General features: G+C 44.1%; 1 protein-coding gene across 1 annotated transcript in view; it reads left to right on the forward strand.

Moving 5' to 3' along the window:
- mybbp1a (MYB binding protein (P160) 1a) overlaps window positions 1-11,384 on the forward strand; it is a 77,167-nt gene extending 65,783 nt beyond the window's left edge. The window contains exons 24-27 of the mRNA XM_080210951.1: window positions 4,998-5,111; window positions 7,582-7,683; window positions 10,097-10,221; window positions 10,445-11,384. Coding sequence (XP_080067077.1) covers window positions 4,998-5,111; window positions 7,582-7,683; window positions 10,097-10,221; window positions 10,445-10,892 — 789 coding nt within the window. The 3' untranslated portion in view covers window positions 10,893-11,384. The remainder of the gene's footprint in view (window positions 1-4,997; window positions 5,112-7,581; window positions 7,684-10,096; window positions 10,222-10,444) is intronic.
- The last annotated feature ends 7,872 nt before the right edge of the window (window positions 11,385-19,256 follow it).

Below are 19,256 nucleotides of genomic sequence, written 5' to 3' on the forward strand. Positions count from 1 at the left end.
AACCCAGAGTTTATGGGAGCTGGCAGACAGTGGCAAGTCTGACACTGAGTCCAAATGACCCTTCTGCAGAACTGAAGAGAAGTAGAAATGTTTAAAAAAAATAAATAGGAGGGACGAATAGAACAGGGGAGAGGTCGGGACAAAGGAGAGATTGACAAAGATGTCATGGACGTAAGATAGAGGGAGTATTAATGATGCCATTGAGGGAATGAAGAGCACTAGTAGTGGCAAAAAGTGCAATAGCAGAACATGTTGATGGAAGCAAGACTGAACAACAGAGGACAGGTGGGCACGTGGGGGAGGGATGAGATTATGTTGGGGCAGACCAAGAACTGAAAAACACAGTGCAGGCCGTTACTCACATGAGCATACACAGCTTCAACACTCCAAGGTCAGCCCAGGTCATTGACCTGAAACATTAACTCTCTTTCTCTCCTAGCATGACCTGAGTATTTCTTGGTTCTATTTCAGGTAAAGCACGTGTTCAAACCTCCCTCCACTTATCATAACATCTAATCTGCAAAGAGCGCCCCTCGTTATAAGTACATATACACTTATTAAGCCTGCCGTCCTGTAACCTCTTGCTAGTATCAAGTTGGAGGCATAGTTAAGCTGTACGGCTATTGAGGACTGGGTTAATAGTGCTCAGTTTCATTTTAAGTAAGGCCCTTTACATAGTCATTCTAACCTGGATTTGAAACCAGGTCTGAGAGGTAAAAGATCAACGACCTGGATAGGCAAAGGACCAGCTAGTCCATCGAGAATATCCTAAACTGGCACGGATTGACTTGTGCCTAGGACCTACCACCGTTCAATCCACAGGGACATGTCCACACATGCTGCATCTCCTGGACAAGATAAAAGAGAAAACCTTTACAGGAGTTGAGCAGTCAGTCTGGAGTTGCGTTTGAATCCATATTACAAGAACCAGACTAAAATTAATTGTTGAGAAAATATTAATTACCATTAGCATAGAATTAAGCAGCAATGAATGAAAAGCTGCTTCAGTAAGGAATGCTATGTTTAAAATATGCTTCCTGTTCAAAGGGCCTAAATCAGATTAAATCAAATTGGGTGTGGGAGAAGATTACAGTTGTGCTTTGATAGTTGAAGGGTGAATTCCAATGATCTTATGAAAATGCCCTGTTTGATTACAGTCACATAGAGACATGAAAGTGCCCATTATAACGATCTGCAAGTGATATGCAGCGTGGGATTTATTAAACTGTATATTTCCAATTCCTTTTCAAGGCCCTGAAATGCAATCAGTTGTATCTTGTATGAGGTCCCGGTGGGCATGACTTCACTGCATAAAATTCTTGCTGGTGTTACTTGTCCTCAAATTGTATTCTTTACTGCAGATGGAAATGGGACTTTAGTCAAAGTGAAGATAGATGATTTGGTGGTGTCTTCGAGGCTCAAGGTGAAGATTGCTTGCATTGCATGGATCTCTTCATTTAGCATGTTGAACAGTTTCAGGATCCATATTCCTAATTTTGATAGACAATGCACATAGATGTGTACATTCTCTATCCATGGAGAGAACAGGCAGGTTTGGGTTCCTCAGCCAGAGAAAAATTCTGTTTAAATTATATAAAATTCAGGAAGGAATTTATAGCTTTACTTCCCAAGAAGTGCTTTTCACATACCTGTACAAATTCTGCCCCCTGGTATGAACATCACTATGAGCAGTGCACTTGTCAAAATACTTGACCATTTGTTTTATTTCTGCCTTTTTTGATTTTACAGCAAATGAGAAATGAACATTCTTTTCTAATCCTTCATTGCCATACATTTCCACCAATCATAGCATAGCCTTTTGCCATTTCTTATCCAATAGAAAACCAAACCTTTATTAGCATAATTGTCCCCATATCTTGCTATTTGGTAATTGTCATGGCAACTTGCTCTTTGTCCTACCCTATAATGCAGTGATTATGTAACGGTTTTAGATTTAGAGTCTAGGAAGTTCTGCAGAACAAAGTGACCTTGCATTTGTCCACTGATCTCTAAAGACAGAAGGACATGTTAGTGGGGTGCTGAAAAAGACCTGGTATACTTACCTTTATTAATTGAGACATTACAAAGGCAGAGGGGTCATGATTGAGTAAGAGACAAAGTACTATGTGCAGTTCTATGTGCTGGGGAGATTCACCAGGCTGCTGCCTAGGATGGAACATTTAAGACATGCAGGGAGGTTGGGTAGGCTTGGGTTGTTTTCATTGAAGCAGAGAGGACTGAGGGGTGACTTGATTGAAGTGTTCAAGTTTGAGGGGCATGGACAGAGTGGATAAGGAGCAGTTGTTCCCCTTAATTCAAGGGTTGGTCACGAGGGGACACAAGTTCAAGGCGAGGGACAGGAGGCTTCTGGGAGTTGGGAAAGGATGTGAAGAAGTAATGGTTGTCACTGCTCTGCCTGGGAGGCTTCACATCCTTTGAAAAGTACCTGGATGAGCACTTGGTCCATAGCCTTGAAAATGACTACGTCTGGTAAATGAGATTCGGTGGGAGGTCAGGTGTTTCTCGTGTGTTGGTGCAGACTCTGGCCAAAGGGCTGCTTCTGCACTGCTTAATTCCATAATCCAAACTTCTGAAACCCTTCTATTTGTGGCAGCTATTAAAATGGGTGGAACCTAATTGTAAGCATTGTCAAAATAGTTTGCTGTATTACTTGGTGGTTGATGAGCAATTAATGGTTTCGACCAGATAAGTTGGGAAGTGTGTCAAGTTTGTGTTTATATTTAGATTTTGTTTCACTGGCACACCTTGACTTTACAAATGAGGTTGAGTTAAGTCCATTTGAATTAGGGACTTTGTGGTAACTAAGAAAAGCACTTAATACCATGTGTTTAGTGATTCATTAATACAGGAATGTGCCCTGTCAATACAGTCTTAACATCACTCAGTGACACCCTTCGTTTCTGTCTGATTCTTAATTTGCATGAGTTTCCTTGTCTCGCTCTTCAGCTTTCTCAGCCAGAGATATATTTCCTTGATTCCTTTCTCTTCCTGCAATCCTACACTCACCAGTCTGTTTCTTTCTCTCCAGGTCTTTGAGAATCCCTTAACATTAAAAGGGAAAAAAATTGCGTTTATCTTAGTATCTTTTGTAACTTTAAGGTATTCTAAGAGTCTCATAGTCAATTAGCACTTGTGAAAGGTGACCACTGTTGCGATTTTTAATTGTGCAAAGGCTTGAGATTTGCTCAGTTCACAAGAGTGCTAAATAACTTTTTCAGAATGTGTTTCTTTGCATCGGCCAGCAGCTGGCCTGTCTTTAGTTCACAGCAAAGGCTGGTGTATATCAGTAGGTTATTGAAGAGCTAAAATGTTAAACCGCATCAGAGTAACAGTACATGGCAAAATTCTTTTCACACCTCGTCTAGATAGTATAAACTTCATTAATGCAATGAACAGGTTTAATCTGTCAACTTCAGGATGGAACATTGACATCCTGCCAGTTGCATGATGAAATTCTTTGAAGTATCTTAACAGTGGCTATTATTTTACAGACTGACTCAGCAGGGAAAGGCTTCTCTGTTTAGTTATTTCAAAAATGTATTTGTTTTTGCATCCAGGCAGTAAAATATAGTCAAGAAAGCTCCTGTGTGAAGTATGACTGTTTCCTGCACGCAAGTGCACTCACGAACTGGTCCCACTCTCTATCTGGAATATTTTAAACCTAATATGTGGTTTAGGGACAGAGTTATCTGCCAGTGGCATAACATGCTTGTCTTTTCATATTTGCTATCAGATTTCAGTTCTAAGTCATCAGATCCTATCTTGAGCTTTTGTATCAATGAAGTGCAAAGACTTGGTGATTCTGTATTAGTGAAGAGTAATTGTGCCTGTTGCGGCTGCTGTCATAAGGGAAAAGCCTTGCTCTGTAAATGTGAACTCTGATCGTTTGATACTAAACGTCTGTGTTCTTGTGAGGAGGGATTGAGAAAACTGGATCTACATTCGCTAGAGTTTTGAATAATGAAAGAGTCTACGTTAGGCTTACAAAATTCTCACAGGAATGGGGGAGGGGTGACAGTAGATGTAGACGTTTCCCCTACTCTCTGGTGAGTCTAAAACCAGGGGACACGGTCTCAGAATAAGGGGCAGGCCACTTAAGATTGAGATGAGGAGGAATTGCTTCACCCAACCTTTTGAAAACCTCCATCCCAGAAGGCTGTGGAAGCTCATTCACTCAGAATGTTCACAACAGAAATTAATAGAATATCTGGATACTAATGACATTAAAGAGTGTGAGGATGGTGGGGAAAGATGGTCTAGGGGTAGATAATCTGTTTGAATGGTGGAGCAGTCTCGATGGGCCAAAATAGCTTTTCTTGCTCCTATGTTCCAGTGTAAATTCCACCTTGTGCAGGTTAGAGAAATGACTCCAAGAGAGTTGTCCATTTGTCTTTAACGTGGTTGCGTTTTATATTAATAAATGGTGTCGAATCTGTTGTCATTGCACGATTCACATTAGTAAGCGTCAAGATCCCAATTGGTTTCATTTCCTAGCTGGTGGTAGGATGATGATTTACCATTTGAACTCTATTATTTTCTACCTCTTTATTCCCGATTTGTAACTCGTGGGGTTTATTTGATTCAGTTGAATGAAATGAAAGTTGCCATAGTCCCAGAGGGCCATAGATTGCTTTGAGGAGGGGGGGGTAGCTGACTGGTGGCGATTTAACCTGATCACCATACCTCAGGTGAGGGGCAAGTTTGAGAAGGCGGGGCATTCGTTGCCTCATCTTGTGCACTCCAAGTGTATTGTGAAGATGAAAAAGAGAGACCGTGAATAGACATTCCATTTCTGGTAGCACTGCTTATCTTTCTTATCTCCAACACCATGTGTGTTGCTATCTATTGACTATAAACAGAGTAGTTTATTTGAGACACAGGTACGGGTAGTTGGAGGAAAAGTACCATTGATGAAACGTTTTGTAATGGTCACTGTTTTGTGTTGCATTAACGGATTCCATTTTGCCATTTTATAGGGTCAGGCTTGCCACCTTGTCCTGAAGGCTCTGCAGACCCAGGAGGTGAAAGAGACTTTGTTAGTCGTCGAAGGGGAAACAATCATCAATCGTATCATCAAACAGACTAAAAAGGTGATGGGAGTTGATCCAAAGATTTTTAATTAAGAAAGACCAAGTAATTCAAATTGATATTCACCCAAGACAAAGAACCAGAATTTAAAATGAACGGTGCTCATTGTGAATACACAAATCCCACAGCAGATGTTCAGGTAAAAGCAGAAATCTAATGTTGCTGATCAGCATGTCCTGCTCCGTAATCCACGAGATGACAACATCTCGCTGTTAGGCTTCCCATTCAAGTCCCTCCTCTTGTAGATATGGACTGAGCTTACCTGAGTAGCTCCGGGCTTGGCCATTTCTAAGTACCTTCTTTAATGACTTGAGTCTTAATTACTATCAGCCAACCTACTTAACATTGCAGATTCTTTTGTATAAGTTTGGAGTCCCAAGCCTTCAGATTTTAACTTGTTGGGGACATTTTAAATTTTTTTTCGTTTCTCCTAATCCGACTTTTGTTGTTCTTTCAGCTACTGTTCCTCTATGTAATTTGATGTTGAATTCACTGCTGTGCATCTTGATTCAGATCAGTTTTATCAATTTTTCTTCAATCTGGTTTGTTACGGAGATGCACAGTTGCTTACTTGTCCAGTCACATAAGTCGCACAAGCCCTGCAGAAAGCACTGCGCCAGTTTGATCTCCCACTTGTAGCCTTTTGCCTCATGAAAGTTCATGGGAATTAAACAGGCCAGTCTGGTGAAAGGCAGGTGCAGTCCCACTCGCTGGTCGCAACAACTTCTGACCTTTTTGTTTCAACTCAGAGTCTTACTGAGGCTCATCTGTGTCTCACCTGAAGTTGAGGCTGTGCTCTGTCCTATTAGAGAAGTTAAAAAATTGACTGTGATAACCTAATGCCCTCTGCGAAAGGAAGTAAATGGGCCATCAAGCCTGAATGCCACTACGTTTTACCTTCTCACGGATTTGACTTATTCCATCTCCTGAGGAAATGCTGCACAATACAAGATTTCTTGCTTCCCTTCAAGATAATTCAGGAAAGCTGCAAAATATTTATCTAGCTCTGTTTTCCCTCCCAAATATTTATCCGAACTTTGTTTTCTATTGTCAGACAGACTTTCAGTCCTTGTAATGCTGCATTGTTTGAGCATGTTTATACCAACAAGATGACGAGAAAAGGCAGTGAGTGCTGTTAGCCGCCTGAAACTCTGCCAATTCTGGCCTGAGATGGCTAATATGCAGCCTGGTGTATCCAGGCATGCTTCCCATGAACGGCCCTTGAACTTCATAGTACATAGCAGGCTGCCCGTTCTGTACTGTCTCGTGGCAGTAGCACCCAGTGATCGTTCTGCTTCGCAACGTGGTTATAATATGTGGGGCAGAGGGACGGGGGGAAGGAGCAGTCAGAAGTAAAAATGTATTTTAAATTACTCTGATAACCTTGTTACTCCCATAGAAAAAGAACAATGAGCCAGTTTTCTTGGTTATTGCGATCAAATTCTGCTGTACTGTCTATCGAAGTCAATAGCCTGCTGCTGCTCAGTGTTGAGCCTTTTGTGACCAGTTGTTGCAAGGTGCCAGATAGCAGCCAGTGGTCATCAACGAGTACTCCAGCACAGAGCAGTGCTTTGGCAGTGTTAGTTGCGTACATGAAAGCAGTTGGTATGTTGGGATCATAATGTGGCTACAGCCCCAACAAGTACTCAGCATCTTTAATGTAATAAGACGTCCCATGATGTTTGTGGGCAGCACGGTAGCACAGTGGTTAGCACTGCTGCTTCACACCTCCAGGGTCCTGGGTTCGATTCCTGGCTCGGGTCACTGTCTGTGTGGAGTTTGCACATTCTCCTCGTGTCTGCGTGGGTTTCCTCCCACAGTCCAAAGATGTGCGGGTTAGGTTGATTGGCCATGCTAAGAAATTGCCCCTTAGTGTCTAGGGATGCGTAGGTTAGAGGGATTAGTGGGTATAATAGGTAAGGATATGGGGGTAGGGCCTGGATGGGATTGTGTTCGGTGCAGACTCGATGGGCCGAAGGGCCTCTTTCTGCACTGTGGGGTTCTATGATGTTTTACATGAGAAGGCAGCAAGTCAGATAAGATATTAAAATGATGCCCAAACGCACAAAGGGCTAGCTTTTGGGAGACTGTTATTAAGGATGAGCGAGGAGTGTCTGGGCAAGAGGTTTAACTCGAGGCCTGATGGCTGAAAGCTTGGCCACCAATAGTGAATTGAAGGAAGTTAAAGCACAAGGGCCACAGTGGGAGAGATTTGAACTGTAATGAAAAGGTGATGTGTTGTCACTGGTGGTATGGACAGATGAACTGGTGAATGTCCTTGGGCACCAATATTTCTATACTGAAGACGACTCCTATGATGGTAAGAGGCAAGGTATTGAAAAACATCTGATCCCTGTAGAACCATAACCTGGTCAAGGAAGGAAGGAAACCTCTAGTTAGAGGATGAGACCTGTTGCACTATTTTGAATGAGTTACTAAGTTTTATGTTGATTCTTGTTTTCTCTTCTGCAGTGTTTGAAGAGCGTGAAGGAGATTAAACAGAAAGTAGACCAGGAGAAAGTGACAAAGTGCTTGGAACTGATTTCTGGTATCGTGAAGATTATTGATCGACAGGTAAATGAGGGCAACTGGATATGGAAGTCGGCCTCCTTTATGTGAATGATAAATGAGCAGATGATTGAGTTAAATCGGAGCCCAGACATGGGATCATAGTTTGACGATAAGGACTAAACCTTGTAGAACTCAGGTGAGGACAATTTCTTCACCCAGAGAGTGGTGAATATATGGAATTCACCACCACTGAATGTAGTTGAGGCCAAAATGTTCTTGTTGATTTCAAGAAGAAATTAGATATAGCGCCTGGGGCCAAAGTGATCAAGGGATATGGGGGAAGCGGGGTTCAGGATAATGAATTCGGTGATCAGCCATGATCAAAATGAATGGCAGAGCAGGCTTGAAGGGCTGAATGGCCTACTCCTGCTTCTAGTTTCTGTGGTGTGGTGGAGGAGGGCAATATGTCATTGGAGCTCATCATTTGTTGGACATGTGGACATTGTGACTTGATATCAAAGGCCATTGTAATAGCTTTCCACAGTGGAAGAGCCCAGACATTTCTCCAATAAATCGCCAACTCCCATTGTATGACAACTAACTCCTATCATTCTTTGTTTTAGACAAGCAAAGAATCAGCAAGGACTGGGATAGCAAGGTATCTCTAAATAGGTCACAATACTGGTGGTTAAATCCGAAGTGCCCCCTTTCTGCGTGTCCTAGTCACCCCACTCACCACATCCGCCACCACAATTGCTGCCCTGCTCGGCTATAAGAGTTAGAAGAATAAAGACAGAACATCACAAAGTCAGACAATCCCTTGGGTTACTCAAAGATCAACCCCTTGAATTGCTTCTTCATCTTCCCATTGTCTTTAACTCTCTTCTCACTAAGTAAGGTGGCTGGGGGAAGTTTGGATGTGTTTAGAAATCTTGTAGGTTTGCTGGCTTCCTTTTGTGAGGGCACTCTTGCCTTTGGATGAAAAGCCACGGGTTGAATCCCCACTCGGAGTTTTAGTCTGGCAGTTCTGTGTAGTGCCGAGGGATGTGCTGTCTTTCAGACGAGAAATTAACTGAGGCTTGGCTTGTTCTTTCAGATGTGTTTAAAGATCCCATGGCAGAATTCGGAGAATAGTAGGTTTTCTGACCAATATTTATCTCTCGACCCCTGAAACGACAACATACTATGGTTTGTGGCACCTTGCAATATGCAAATTGGCTGCTACAAATCCTACATAAGGCTTCACTTCTTTAAAAAAAACCTTCACAGGCTATAAAGCACCTTTTGAAGTTCAAAGGCCATGAATTCTTTTGAAAGTCAGGTTTTTTAGAGCTACTGTTTTGTAAGCACGTTGCCACTATAGCACAATGTAGACAAGAAGGTGGGCTGCCTTTTTTTCATTTGACTAAGGTTGTTTGGCAGCACTAAGCTAGGGTGGAAAGATAAATATTGTTTTTAGAAACTCTCAAAGCATTTATTTGCAGATAGTTACTTTTCACACAGAGGAAATACAATTACCTCTGAATTCACAGTTTGATCGTTTAAAGAGGCTGTTAAAGGATTAGAGGTGGGGCCTAAATAGAAGTTTGTCTTTATAAGATGGGGAGATGGTGGCATTGTGGTAAATCTAATCCAGTCATCCTCAGGCTTAAACAAATGCGCTAGGAACATGGGTTCAAATTCCATCATAGCAACTGATAGAATTTGAATTTGGTTAATGAATCTGGAATATAAAGGTAGTCTCCATAGTAGTGAATATGAAACAATTGTTACTAAAAACCCATCTGTGATCTAATGCCCTTTCGGGAAGGAAACCTGCTATCCTTGCCAGCAAATGCTCGTGCCCCGTGAAAGAAGAGAGTAACCATTGAGATTTCGAAGCTTTGTGGAATGGGAGCCTTTGTTACTATCTGGTGTGTATGAATGACAGCTGTATTAGGTTAGGTTAGTTCATACCTCCAGATGACTCCTGTGGTGTACCCATTGTCGACACTGGGTGAGTGGCATGGAGCCACCATAGTGGGTATGAGGATGATGGGATTGGTGGGGCAAGAGTTGATATGGAGGGGAACGTGAATTGAGTGAGTGTGGTGAGGGCTAAAAGTGCCTAATAGGTTTAACAGCAGTCCCAGAAAACTCAGCTGGGTCTTGTAACCAGCTTGCCTCACCCTCATAGTCACCTAGGATTCTTCCAGATTTGGTGGGCCTGACTCTATCCCATCTCTGTTTCCCCGGAAACAAAAGTTAGGCTAGCAGGGCTTGAGCAAGATGTGTCCGGCAGATTTCCCTGACGTGGTGGCGAAAATACAACTCTTAGTTTCTCAACCTTTGATAAGTCAATTAAGGTAAAGTCCTGGAGTTGACTGGTTGGGTTTTGCACCACTGCACCTCCCCCCACCTCACCTCCCCGATTCCCACTTGTCAATGAAAGACTCTGTTAAATGTTAGCCCCTGATTTGTACATTTTATCCTACAGAATCTCACTGTCTCGATGAGCCAGCTGACACCCCATTTGCAGGAACTGGGAAAACAGGAAGCTTTTGACAAGTCTTCATGCATGAGAGACGTGTACTGTTGTGTGATGAAACAACTCAGAATCAAGTAAGCACCTCGCCTCTTTTACTATCTATTGGGTTTCTGAAAAGGGCGCTGTCCTGGACTGTGGTCAGTAGACTGGGGGCATGCCTGCCAGCCTGCCCCTGGATCCTCATGCCTGCCCACCCTGGGCTAGGGAGCTGTTGGACTCTCTGCTCTTATGTTTATTGGGGAGTGTCAGCGTGTTTGCTAGTTTAACGTGTTTCCCATTCCCACATTACGTTGACAGACAAACAAACAAGGAAGGGGTGACGGTGAAAGCACAGGCCCAAACCCCAGCACCAAAACAGGAGGTTCTGAAGAAAGAGAAGGGATTTCTCCCGGAAACCAAGAAGCGGAAGAAGAAAGGATTTCTCCCGGAAACCAAGAAGCGGAAGAACTGGAGGAGGAAGAAAGGATCAGCTCAGGAAAAAGTGCAGGAAGGGAAGGAAAATTTGGCAGGAAATTTGGAAGGAAAGTCTGTGGGTGTTCCGAAGGCTGCAGGGGGTGGTAAAAGGAAGTGGAGAAACAAGAGGAAGAGGAAGAACCTGGAAAAAGGGGCAACGGGGAAGCCAGAGTCAGCTGTCCCAATTAAAAAAGCCAGAACACATGCAGCGGAGATGGGTCAAGGCGATGTGGTGGGCAAGCAGGTGACGGTGAAACACAAAGTCAAGAATAAAGCAGCAAAGAAATCCTAAGTGCTGTGAGCAAAGGCTGGAGGTCTTTATTGTTTAAAATCCAGGTTTTCCAGATTACCCCTGTTTCCACAGTGTTCGAGAACCTGGATTACAGTAAGTGGGCCTTGAGCGAACTGAAGAATGTGAAATGTTTACATTTTTCATATGGAGCTCACCTCATGGTCAGACTGTTATCACACAAGTGACCCAATTATTTGGGTTGAATGGTTTGAGCTCCGCTGTCCACGAGTTGGAATCTAACCCTTACTGCGCTGTGTATAGCTGCAAGTTCTATGTGAATCTCGTTCCTTTGATTAAAAGAAATTTTTTTTTTTAAATGCAACCCTTGTTTTTATTGGGATTGTATATCACTGCCTCAATGGGGTTCATCGCCATTGTTGAATGTGTCGGATACAGAATGTGTCTGTACCCCACGGGCATGAACTATTTTCCCACCTACAAAAATGTTCATGTTTACTTTTTAAATAAATGCAGTGAATCTGTACCTTTTATTGGCTGCCTGTTTTCAGTGATGCTATCAGGGGTTAAGGAACAAAGGACTTGAAGTTGAGGCACAAATCAGCCTTAATCAGAGGTGTCTCGTGGCTGAATGGTTGCCCGTCATTCCTATGTAATGGGCTTAAGGGGCTGAATGACTGCCTCCTGTCGCTGTGTATGTACAGCTATCCTGAGGCCAAAGCGTTTGTGCCACATAAGTGATGGGCAATAACTATCTCAACAAGTGAAAATCTTAACCGTTGACTAGAAACTGTGACTACAATACTGTGACTACAAGAGCAGGTCAAGGGGCGGGAATTCTATGGTGAGGAACTCACCTTCTGATCGCCAAAGTCTGTCCACCATCTTCAAAGCACAAGTCAAGAGTCTGATTAAATACTCTCCGCTTGTCTGGATGAGTGCAGCTCCAACAACACTTGAGCTCAGAATTATCTGGAGCAAAGCAACCTGCTTGATTAGCACCATTTTCAGCGCCAGCTCACAATGGCAGCAGTGCGTAGCATCTATAAGATGCACTGCAGCAACCCACAAAGGCTCCTTAGACAGCACATTCCAACCCAGAAGGACAAGAGTAGCAAATGTGTGGAAACATCAGCCACCTGCAAGTTTCCCTCCAAGCCACTCATCATTCTGATTTGGAAATATGTCAGCGTTCCTTCACTGTTGCAAGATCAGAATCCTGGAACTCTCCCTAACAGCAGTGTGGGAGTACCTACACCATATGGACTGCCACAAGGCGGCTCATCGCCACCATCCACCAGTGTTTAGCACTGCTACCTCACGATGCCAGGGACCTGGCTTCATTTCCAGGCTTGGATCACTATCTATATAGAGTTTGCACATTTTCCCCATGTCTGCGTGGGTTTCCTCCGGGTACTCCGGTTTCCGCCTACAGTCCAAACGTGTGCGGGTTAGGTTGATTGGCCATGCTAAGAAATTGCCCCTTAGTGTCTAGGGATGCGTAGGTTAGAGGGATTAGTGGGTATAATAGGTAAGGATATGGGGGTAGGGCCTGGATGGGATTGTGTTCGGTGCAGACTCGATGGGCCGAAGGGCCTCTTTCTGCACTGTGGGGCTCTATGATTTCTGTGAATACCAGGGACCCGGGTTCATTTGCCAGCTTGGGATCACTGTCTGTATGGAGTTTGCACATTCTCCCCATGTCTGCGTGGGTTTCCTCTGGGTGCTGCAGTTTCCTCCCACAGTCCAAAGGTGTGCATGTTAGGTGGATTGGTCACGCTAAATTGCCCCTTAGCGTCAAGGAGATTAGCTAAGGTAAATGCATGGGGATAGGGCCTGGGAGGGATTGTGGTCGGTGCACAGTTGATGGGCCCAGTGGCTCCCTTTTGCACTGTATGATTCTCAAGGGCCATAATGCTACCTAACTAGCGATGCCCACATCCTGAGAAAGTAAACATTTTAAAAATATGCCATTGTGTCCACATTTAATGGTATCACTGGCCTGGGATAAATTCTCTGCTCAGCCTGGGAGCTGTATAGAAACTGCTGTCCACATCACCCAACCCGAGTCTGTACCGAGGACAGTTCATGGCTCCTGCATAAGGCAGCACCTGTATCCCTTTCACCCCTGTGATGTTAAGGACACGACAGGAAATAGAAGAGACCTATGTTCCTGCTGGTTTAGAAATGATTTGATTCAGGTTTGAATGGATAAATGTATCTGAACTGTGCCGTGAATTACATGCTTTGTGTGTATTCCTGAATCTAGCCCTGGTGGCCAATAATGAACCAATTGCAGCTGCGCTGACCTTTCAGGCTGTTTTTGTCACAAGTGGCGCGTGTGCTGCTAGTGGTTTACTGGCTGCACCCTGGAGGATACAATTAGCCTGGCTCTTATTGACTTGAAATGATGATGGATATAATCAACACTCAAGCTTTGGGAAAATGCAGCCACAATTGAAACGATCTTTTGCAACAGTGCAAAAAAAAATCTAGAATGTCAAGTCTAATTGTTAACTCTGTTCGAAGGAGCCAAGTTCTGAATTACACGCTGCAGTGCCAGTGTGCAGTGATGTGGGCCAGTAATGTCAGCTTGCCTCCTGACACATCTGGAACAGCTCCATTGCCTGCCAGTGTGTTGAGCAGACGGTTGGCATCGCGCGGCACGTGTATGCGCTGCCTCCTGTTAAAATCCGAAGGGGGCACTGTCTTTGCAGAGAAAGGGTTTGGCACTTCGGATTATAAAACCCTGCGACAGCATGGAGATGAAAAATGGCAGGTTTTCTGCCCTCTCCCACACCTGTATCCAGGTGTCAGGAACTGTTACCTGCTGTTTAAGACATGGCTGTCCCTTGCACAACTGGAATGTCGGCGCTGTTTTCTGTACAGTGAAAGCAGCATCTGTCTCTGGCTGGAATGGCGATCACCTCTGCAAGGGGGTAAGTAATGATCGATACTTGAGTGATCAGCTGGACTAAGTATAGATTACCCTCAGTGATTGGTGAACATTTTTAGATATATCCACTAATTGGCCTCTTTTTCAAGCGGGAGTCATAGAGTCAAAACACGGTGGACAGGATGGTGAAGAAGGCATTCAGCTTCTTGGTTTCATCGGTCAGAACATTGAATACAGGAGTTGGGACGTCTTGCTGAAGTTGTACAAGACATTGGTAAGGCCACACTTGGAATACTGTGTACAGTTCTGGTCACCCTATGATAGAAAGGATATTATTAAACTAGAAAGAGTGCAGAAAAGATTTACTAGGATGCTACTGGAACTTGATGGTTTGAGTAATAAGGAGAGGCTGGATAGACTGAGACTTTTTTCTCTGGAACATAGGAGGCTCAGAGGTGATCTTATAGAGGTCTATAAAAAAAAATGAGGGGCACTGATCAGTGAGATGGTCAATATCTTTTCCCAAAGGTCGGGGGGGGCTCTAAAACTAGAGGGTGTAGGTTTAAGGTGAGAGGGGAGAGATACAAAAAGGTCCAGTGGGGCAATTTTTTCACACAGAGGGTGGTGAGTGTCTGAAACAAGATGCCAGAGGTAGTAGTAGAGGCAAGTACAATTCTGTCTTTTAAAAACTGTTTAGACATTTACATGAGTAAGGTGGGTATAGAGGGATACAGACCAAACACGGGCAATTGGGGTTAGAAAAAAAAGCGGCATGGACAAGTTGGGCCGAAGGGCCTATTTCTATGCTGTAAACTATGACTCTATAACACGGAAACAGGCCCTTCGGCCCCACCGGTCCATGCTGATCATGGTGCCCTCCCAGATAGTCCCAGTTGCCAGCGTTTGGCCGCTATCCCTTTAATCCTTTCCAATCCCTGCACTTATCCAAATGGTTTCTCATGAAATGTAAGTGCAGGAGTGGCTGCGTTTATGCAAGCTGTGGCGCGGCTCATCTTTTAATCTTTTTATTTACCCTGATGCGCAGCCCATAATTATCTAACCCTGTTTACTCTGTGCTACGTTCCTGCAAGATCCTAATTAGGTTGGGATGGTTGGGGAGCTGAGTAAAATCAAGGAAGTTCTCATTCGGTCAAGGTGGTCAGAGACAGCGGGGGTGGGATCTTTTTCACAGCAGCAGTTTAGTTGGTGAGTGATGATATAGACATCAAGATGATGGCTGCCATTGAGGATGGCAGGTGGTTATGCTGTACTGTACCAATCCTTGAGGGATTGTTGCATTGTAAAGTGGGGGGAAATCTTCGATAAAAATACTTCTTAAAAAGGTTTCCAGCAGTCCATGGTTGTGTACGTACAATAATGTGGGGCAGGTTGGATGAACCATTCTGCCTGCCATTTATCATCTCTTTGAATGGAAGGCTCTCAGTGTCTATATTTTGAGTGTAGCAAGTACTGTTTGTGTAGTTGTCTATCCAAAAGAATAGACACATTAGTAAATCTCGGTGCCAATGGGGTATACCCCCACTCTATCGGTCCTTCCTGGCAAATGTACTAGGTGAATTTTTCATTTAGAGAGCTGCTGCAGACATGATGGGCTGAATGGCCTCTTTTTGCACTGTAACAATTTTGTTAAAAGGAACTGGAAGCATACACTGCATTCTCCCCCCACCTCCAGTACGTATGGGAGGCTGGTCCACTGACTCACTTTGTCTCGCATCTTATTAGTAAGATGATTGAGTGCAGTTCACGCTGAGTTAGCGCAGGATGTCAGACAAACTTGGAGCACAAAAACCTATCCCCTATCCAAAGGACAGTCCTACAGGACAGATGGAGGGGAACAACATGACAACGTGATGGTAGAAAGGAAAATTAGGCATTATTGTGAGAACTCTGCAGGTTAATCAGCCTCTGAAAGTGGGTAGACCATCTAACTTCTTAGAACTAATGAAACATAAGCACTTTGGAGATGTACATACTTGTGCATATATATGGAAATGATGGGGGAGAAAAGATTGCTACTTGTTTTCTGGCTAGGGAGAGATCTAGTCAATCTCACCATTGCATGGAATACCCCCAACCCCCCAAACACTTCATGCGTATCATATGATCTTTCCAAACCACAGCACGGTGTAAACAGCTAATCTGATCTGGCCGTGGTCCAGTTCCATTTCTGGAAAAGCATTCACGCTTTCTGTGTAGACACTTCCTGGTGCCCTTCTAGTGTGGTGCCAAGTTGCCCAGAATGAAAAGGGATTGGGCAGCGATTTTTAAAGTGAGGTCAGCTTTTCTGTGGGCAAGAGTTATGAAGGGAGGTTGGATAGACTATGATTGTTTTCTTTGGGAGCACAGGAGACTGGGTGTGGGGGGTGGGGAACATTATTGAGATGTATAATATTACAAAGGGCATGCATAGAATGGACAGGATGAAATGCTTCCACTGGATGGGCGGGGGGTAATGGATCAATGACATGCGGACATAGAATTAGGTAGAGGGTAAGAGGTTAGGAGGGATTGAGGGGAAAAACCTTTTCGCCTCATTCCCTCCAAAAGATGGTGGGAGCCTGAGATTCGCTGTCTGAAAGGGTGGTGGAGGCAGAGACCTTCCTCACGTTTTAAGATGTGCACTTGCAGATGCCAAGGCATACAAGGTTATGGGTCAAGTGCTGGAAAATGGGATTAGAATAGTTAGGTGGTTTTTTTTTTGACCAGAGCGGACATAATAAGCTGAAGGGTCTTTTCAGTGCTGTCGACCCCTGTGACTCTTAACTGCCTCTCTGAAATGATCCAGGAAGCCAGCAATTCAGAATGGGCCATAAATATTTTCCTCACCAGTGATGTCCATATCCCATGATAGAATAAATAAAGCATGCTCTCCATTGCAAACTGGTATTTTTTTAAACAGTGGATGTGCAGTTTTAACCTCAGCCTCAACATTGGGAGGAGAACCTGCAGTCGCCTCTGATTTAAACACCGGTGCCTGTTCTGACAATTATAAACTTTGTTTTGCAAGGATATGAAAAAAGCCTCCCTCAAAATAAGCTTATTAAAGAAACCTGCGTGTCTGCAGTAATCCTGCTTTTATATTGTTTAAAAATTGTGTCTGTATCCTATTTCCTACAATTGTGACAAGGCTATCTGCTTGACTGTAAGCTGTTGAATACAGGGTTATGGAGACTGATTCTCGCAAGTGCAGTCAATCTGTACAAGGCTGCAGTAACCTAATTACATGATTGAAGGCACAAAGCACACCAAATGGCACTTGTGTGAGTTTCTGACCAGCTTGCACGAGTGACCATATCCTCGAAAAAGTATTGTCGATGAAGTAGCAGCTCAGTCCTGTCATTACTGGAGACAATTGGTGTTTGCAGGGCAGAGAAGTTAACTTACCGAGGCAAGTGAGTAGTGAAGCTTTTACTTTATTAAAGTTAACAATAAGAACCATATCCCTTGTCTCGAATTGGCAGTGTCTGCTTTAGCAGCAATTATAATTTCATGTTAGTGTGGTTGAATAATAAATGCAAATTACTGTTTACTTTTCTTCCTTCCATCAGCTGTGGAGCTGCTGGTAGCACCCTCCCCTCTTGAGTCAGAAGTTAGTGGGTTGGAGTCCTACTCCAGACTGTGAGAACCAAAAACAAAGCTCGTACTCCTGTATGATCACTGTGAAAGATGTCATATTTCACATCTGAAAATGGTCCAAAGCATATTTCGAAAAGGAAGAGGGGATTTCATCCTGATCACTGTTCATTTATTACCGTCACAGTAGGCTTACATTAACACTGAAATGCAGTTGCTGTAAAAATCCCCTAGTTGCCACACTTTGGTGCCTGTTTGGGTAGATTGAGGGATAATCTGGCATAACACCTAACCAGCGCATCTTTCACACTGTGGGAGGAAACCCACGCAAACATGAGGAGAATGTGCAGACTCTACACACCTGATGTAGGAATTGCGCTCCAAAGGTTTGTATTCCAAATACATCTGTTGGACTTTAACCTGGTGTTGTGAGACTTCTTACAGATCCCACACAGACAGTGACCCAAGCTGGGAATGGAACCCAGGTCCCTGGCAGTGTGCCACCCAACCCTTATACATCAAATAAAAACCTAGTTTTATCACACTTGCTGTTTGTGGGAGCTTACTGTGCACCTTCTAGCTACTATCTTTCCCATATTGGAACAGTGATGACACTTCAGAGCATGTGGAGTAAGAGGATGTAGCCCATCAAGCCTATTCCGATATTCAGTATGGTCACAGTTGATTGGGATTTCAATTCCATTTCCCTGCCCACACCCCTTATCCCTTACTTTCTGGAGAGATCAAAAATCTGTCAATGCTGCCCTTCAATATATTCAATAATGGAGCATCCACAACCCTCTAGGGTCGAAAATTCCAAAGATTCAAAGGTACGTCGTTGGCTATAAAGCACCTTGGAATGTCATGACAGGTGCTATATTACATAGAACATTACAGTGCAGAACAGGCCCTTCGGCCCACGATGTTGCGCCGACCAGTTAAAAAACAATGACCCACTAACCTAAACCAATCCCTTTTCGTCCATAAACCTATCCACAGATCTCTTAAACGCCCCCAAACCAGGCGCATTTACAAGTGCAGCAGGCAGGGCATTCCAATCCCTCACCACCCTCTGGGTAAAGAACCTACCCCTGACATCCGTCCTATAACTACCCCCCCTTAATTTAAAGCCATGCCCCCTCGTGCTAGATTTCTCCACCAGAGGAAAAAGGCTATCACTATCCACCCTATCTAAACCTCTAATCATCTTATATGTTTCAATAAGATCCCCTCTTAGCCGCCTTCTTTCCAGCGAAAACAACCCCAAATCCCTCAGCCTCTCCTCATAGGACCTCCCCTCCATACCAGGCAACATCCTGGTAAACCTCCTCTGCACCCTCTCCAAAGCCTCCACATCCTTCCTGTAATGTGGGGACCAGAACTGCACACAATACTCCAAGTGCGGCCGCACCAGAGTTGTGTACAGCCATGATAACTACGCTCCATGTTGTATTTGGCAGGTCGCCCCATTGTTCCTCAGTGCTGCTATGGATTCTGTATTGATTTGCTCATCAAGCTTGCAAGCACTCCTGCATTGTGGCTAATAAATGAACATTGACCGACAGAGGGTGGAGGAGCTGCTGTCCTCATTCAGAATGCCATGAGAAGAGGCCCCAGAAATGGTAGGCCGCTTGTGTGCCATTGTGAAGTTTATCCTCACCTCCCTGCTCATCACTGAAGGATGGGCACTCTCTGTGAGACAGGGTGCTGCACCCTCCTCCCACACTGTGACCTCCTGAGGTCAGTTTCCATGTGAGGGCTTGCAGGTCTTTTTGAAAAATCTGAGCCTGGCCCCAGGCTCAATGTTCTCCAGGATCTTTAACTGATGCAGGCTGGAAGCAATGGGACAGGAGCAGAAATTTCCCATTGAAATAAGAAAGTTATGGACCCCTTGAGGTCTCACATGCATTTCGAGC

The sequence above is a fragment of the Carcharhinus amblyrhynchos genome, chromosome 23, assembly GCF_965287045.1.
Source record: "Carcharhinus amblyrhynchos chromosome 23, sCarAmb.v2.hapA, whole genome shotgun sequence".
NCBI lineage: Eukaryota > Metazoa > Chordata > Chondrichthyes > Carcharhiniformes > Carcharhinidae > Carcharhinus > Carcharhinus amblyrhynchos.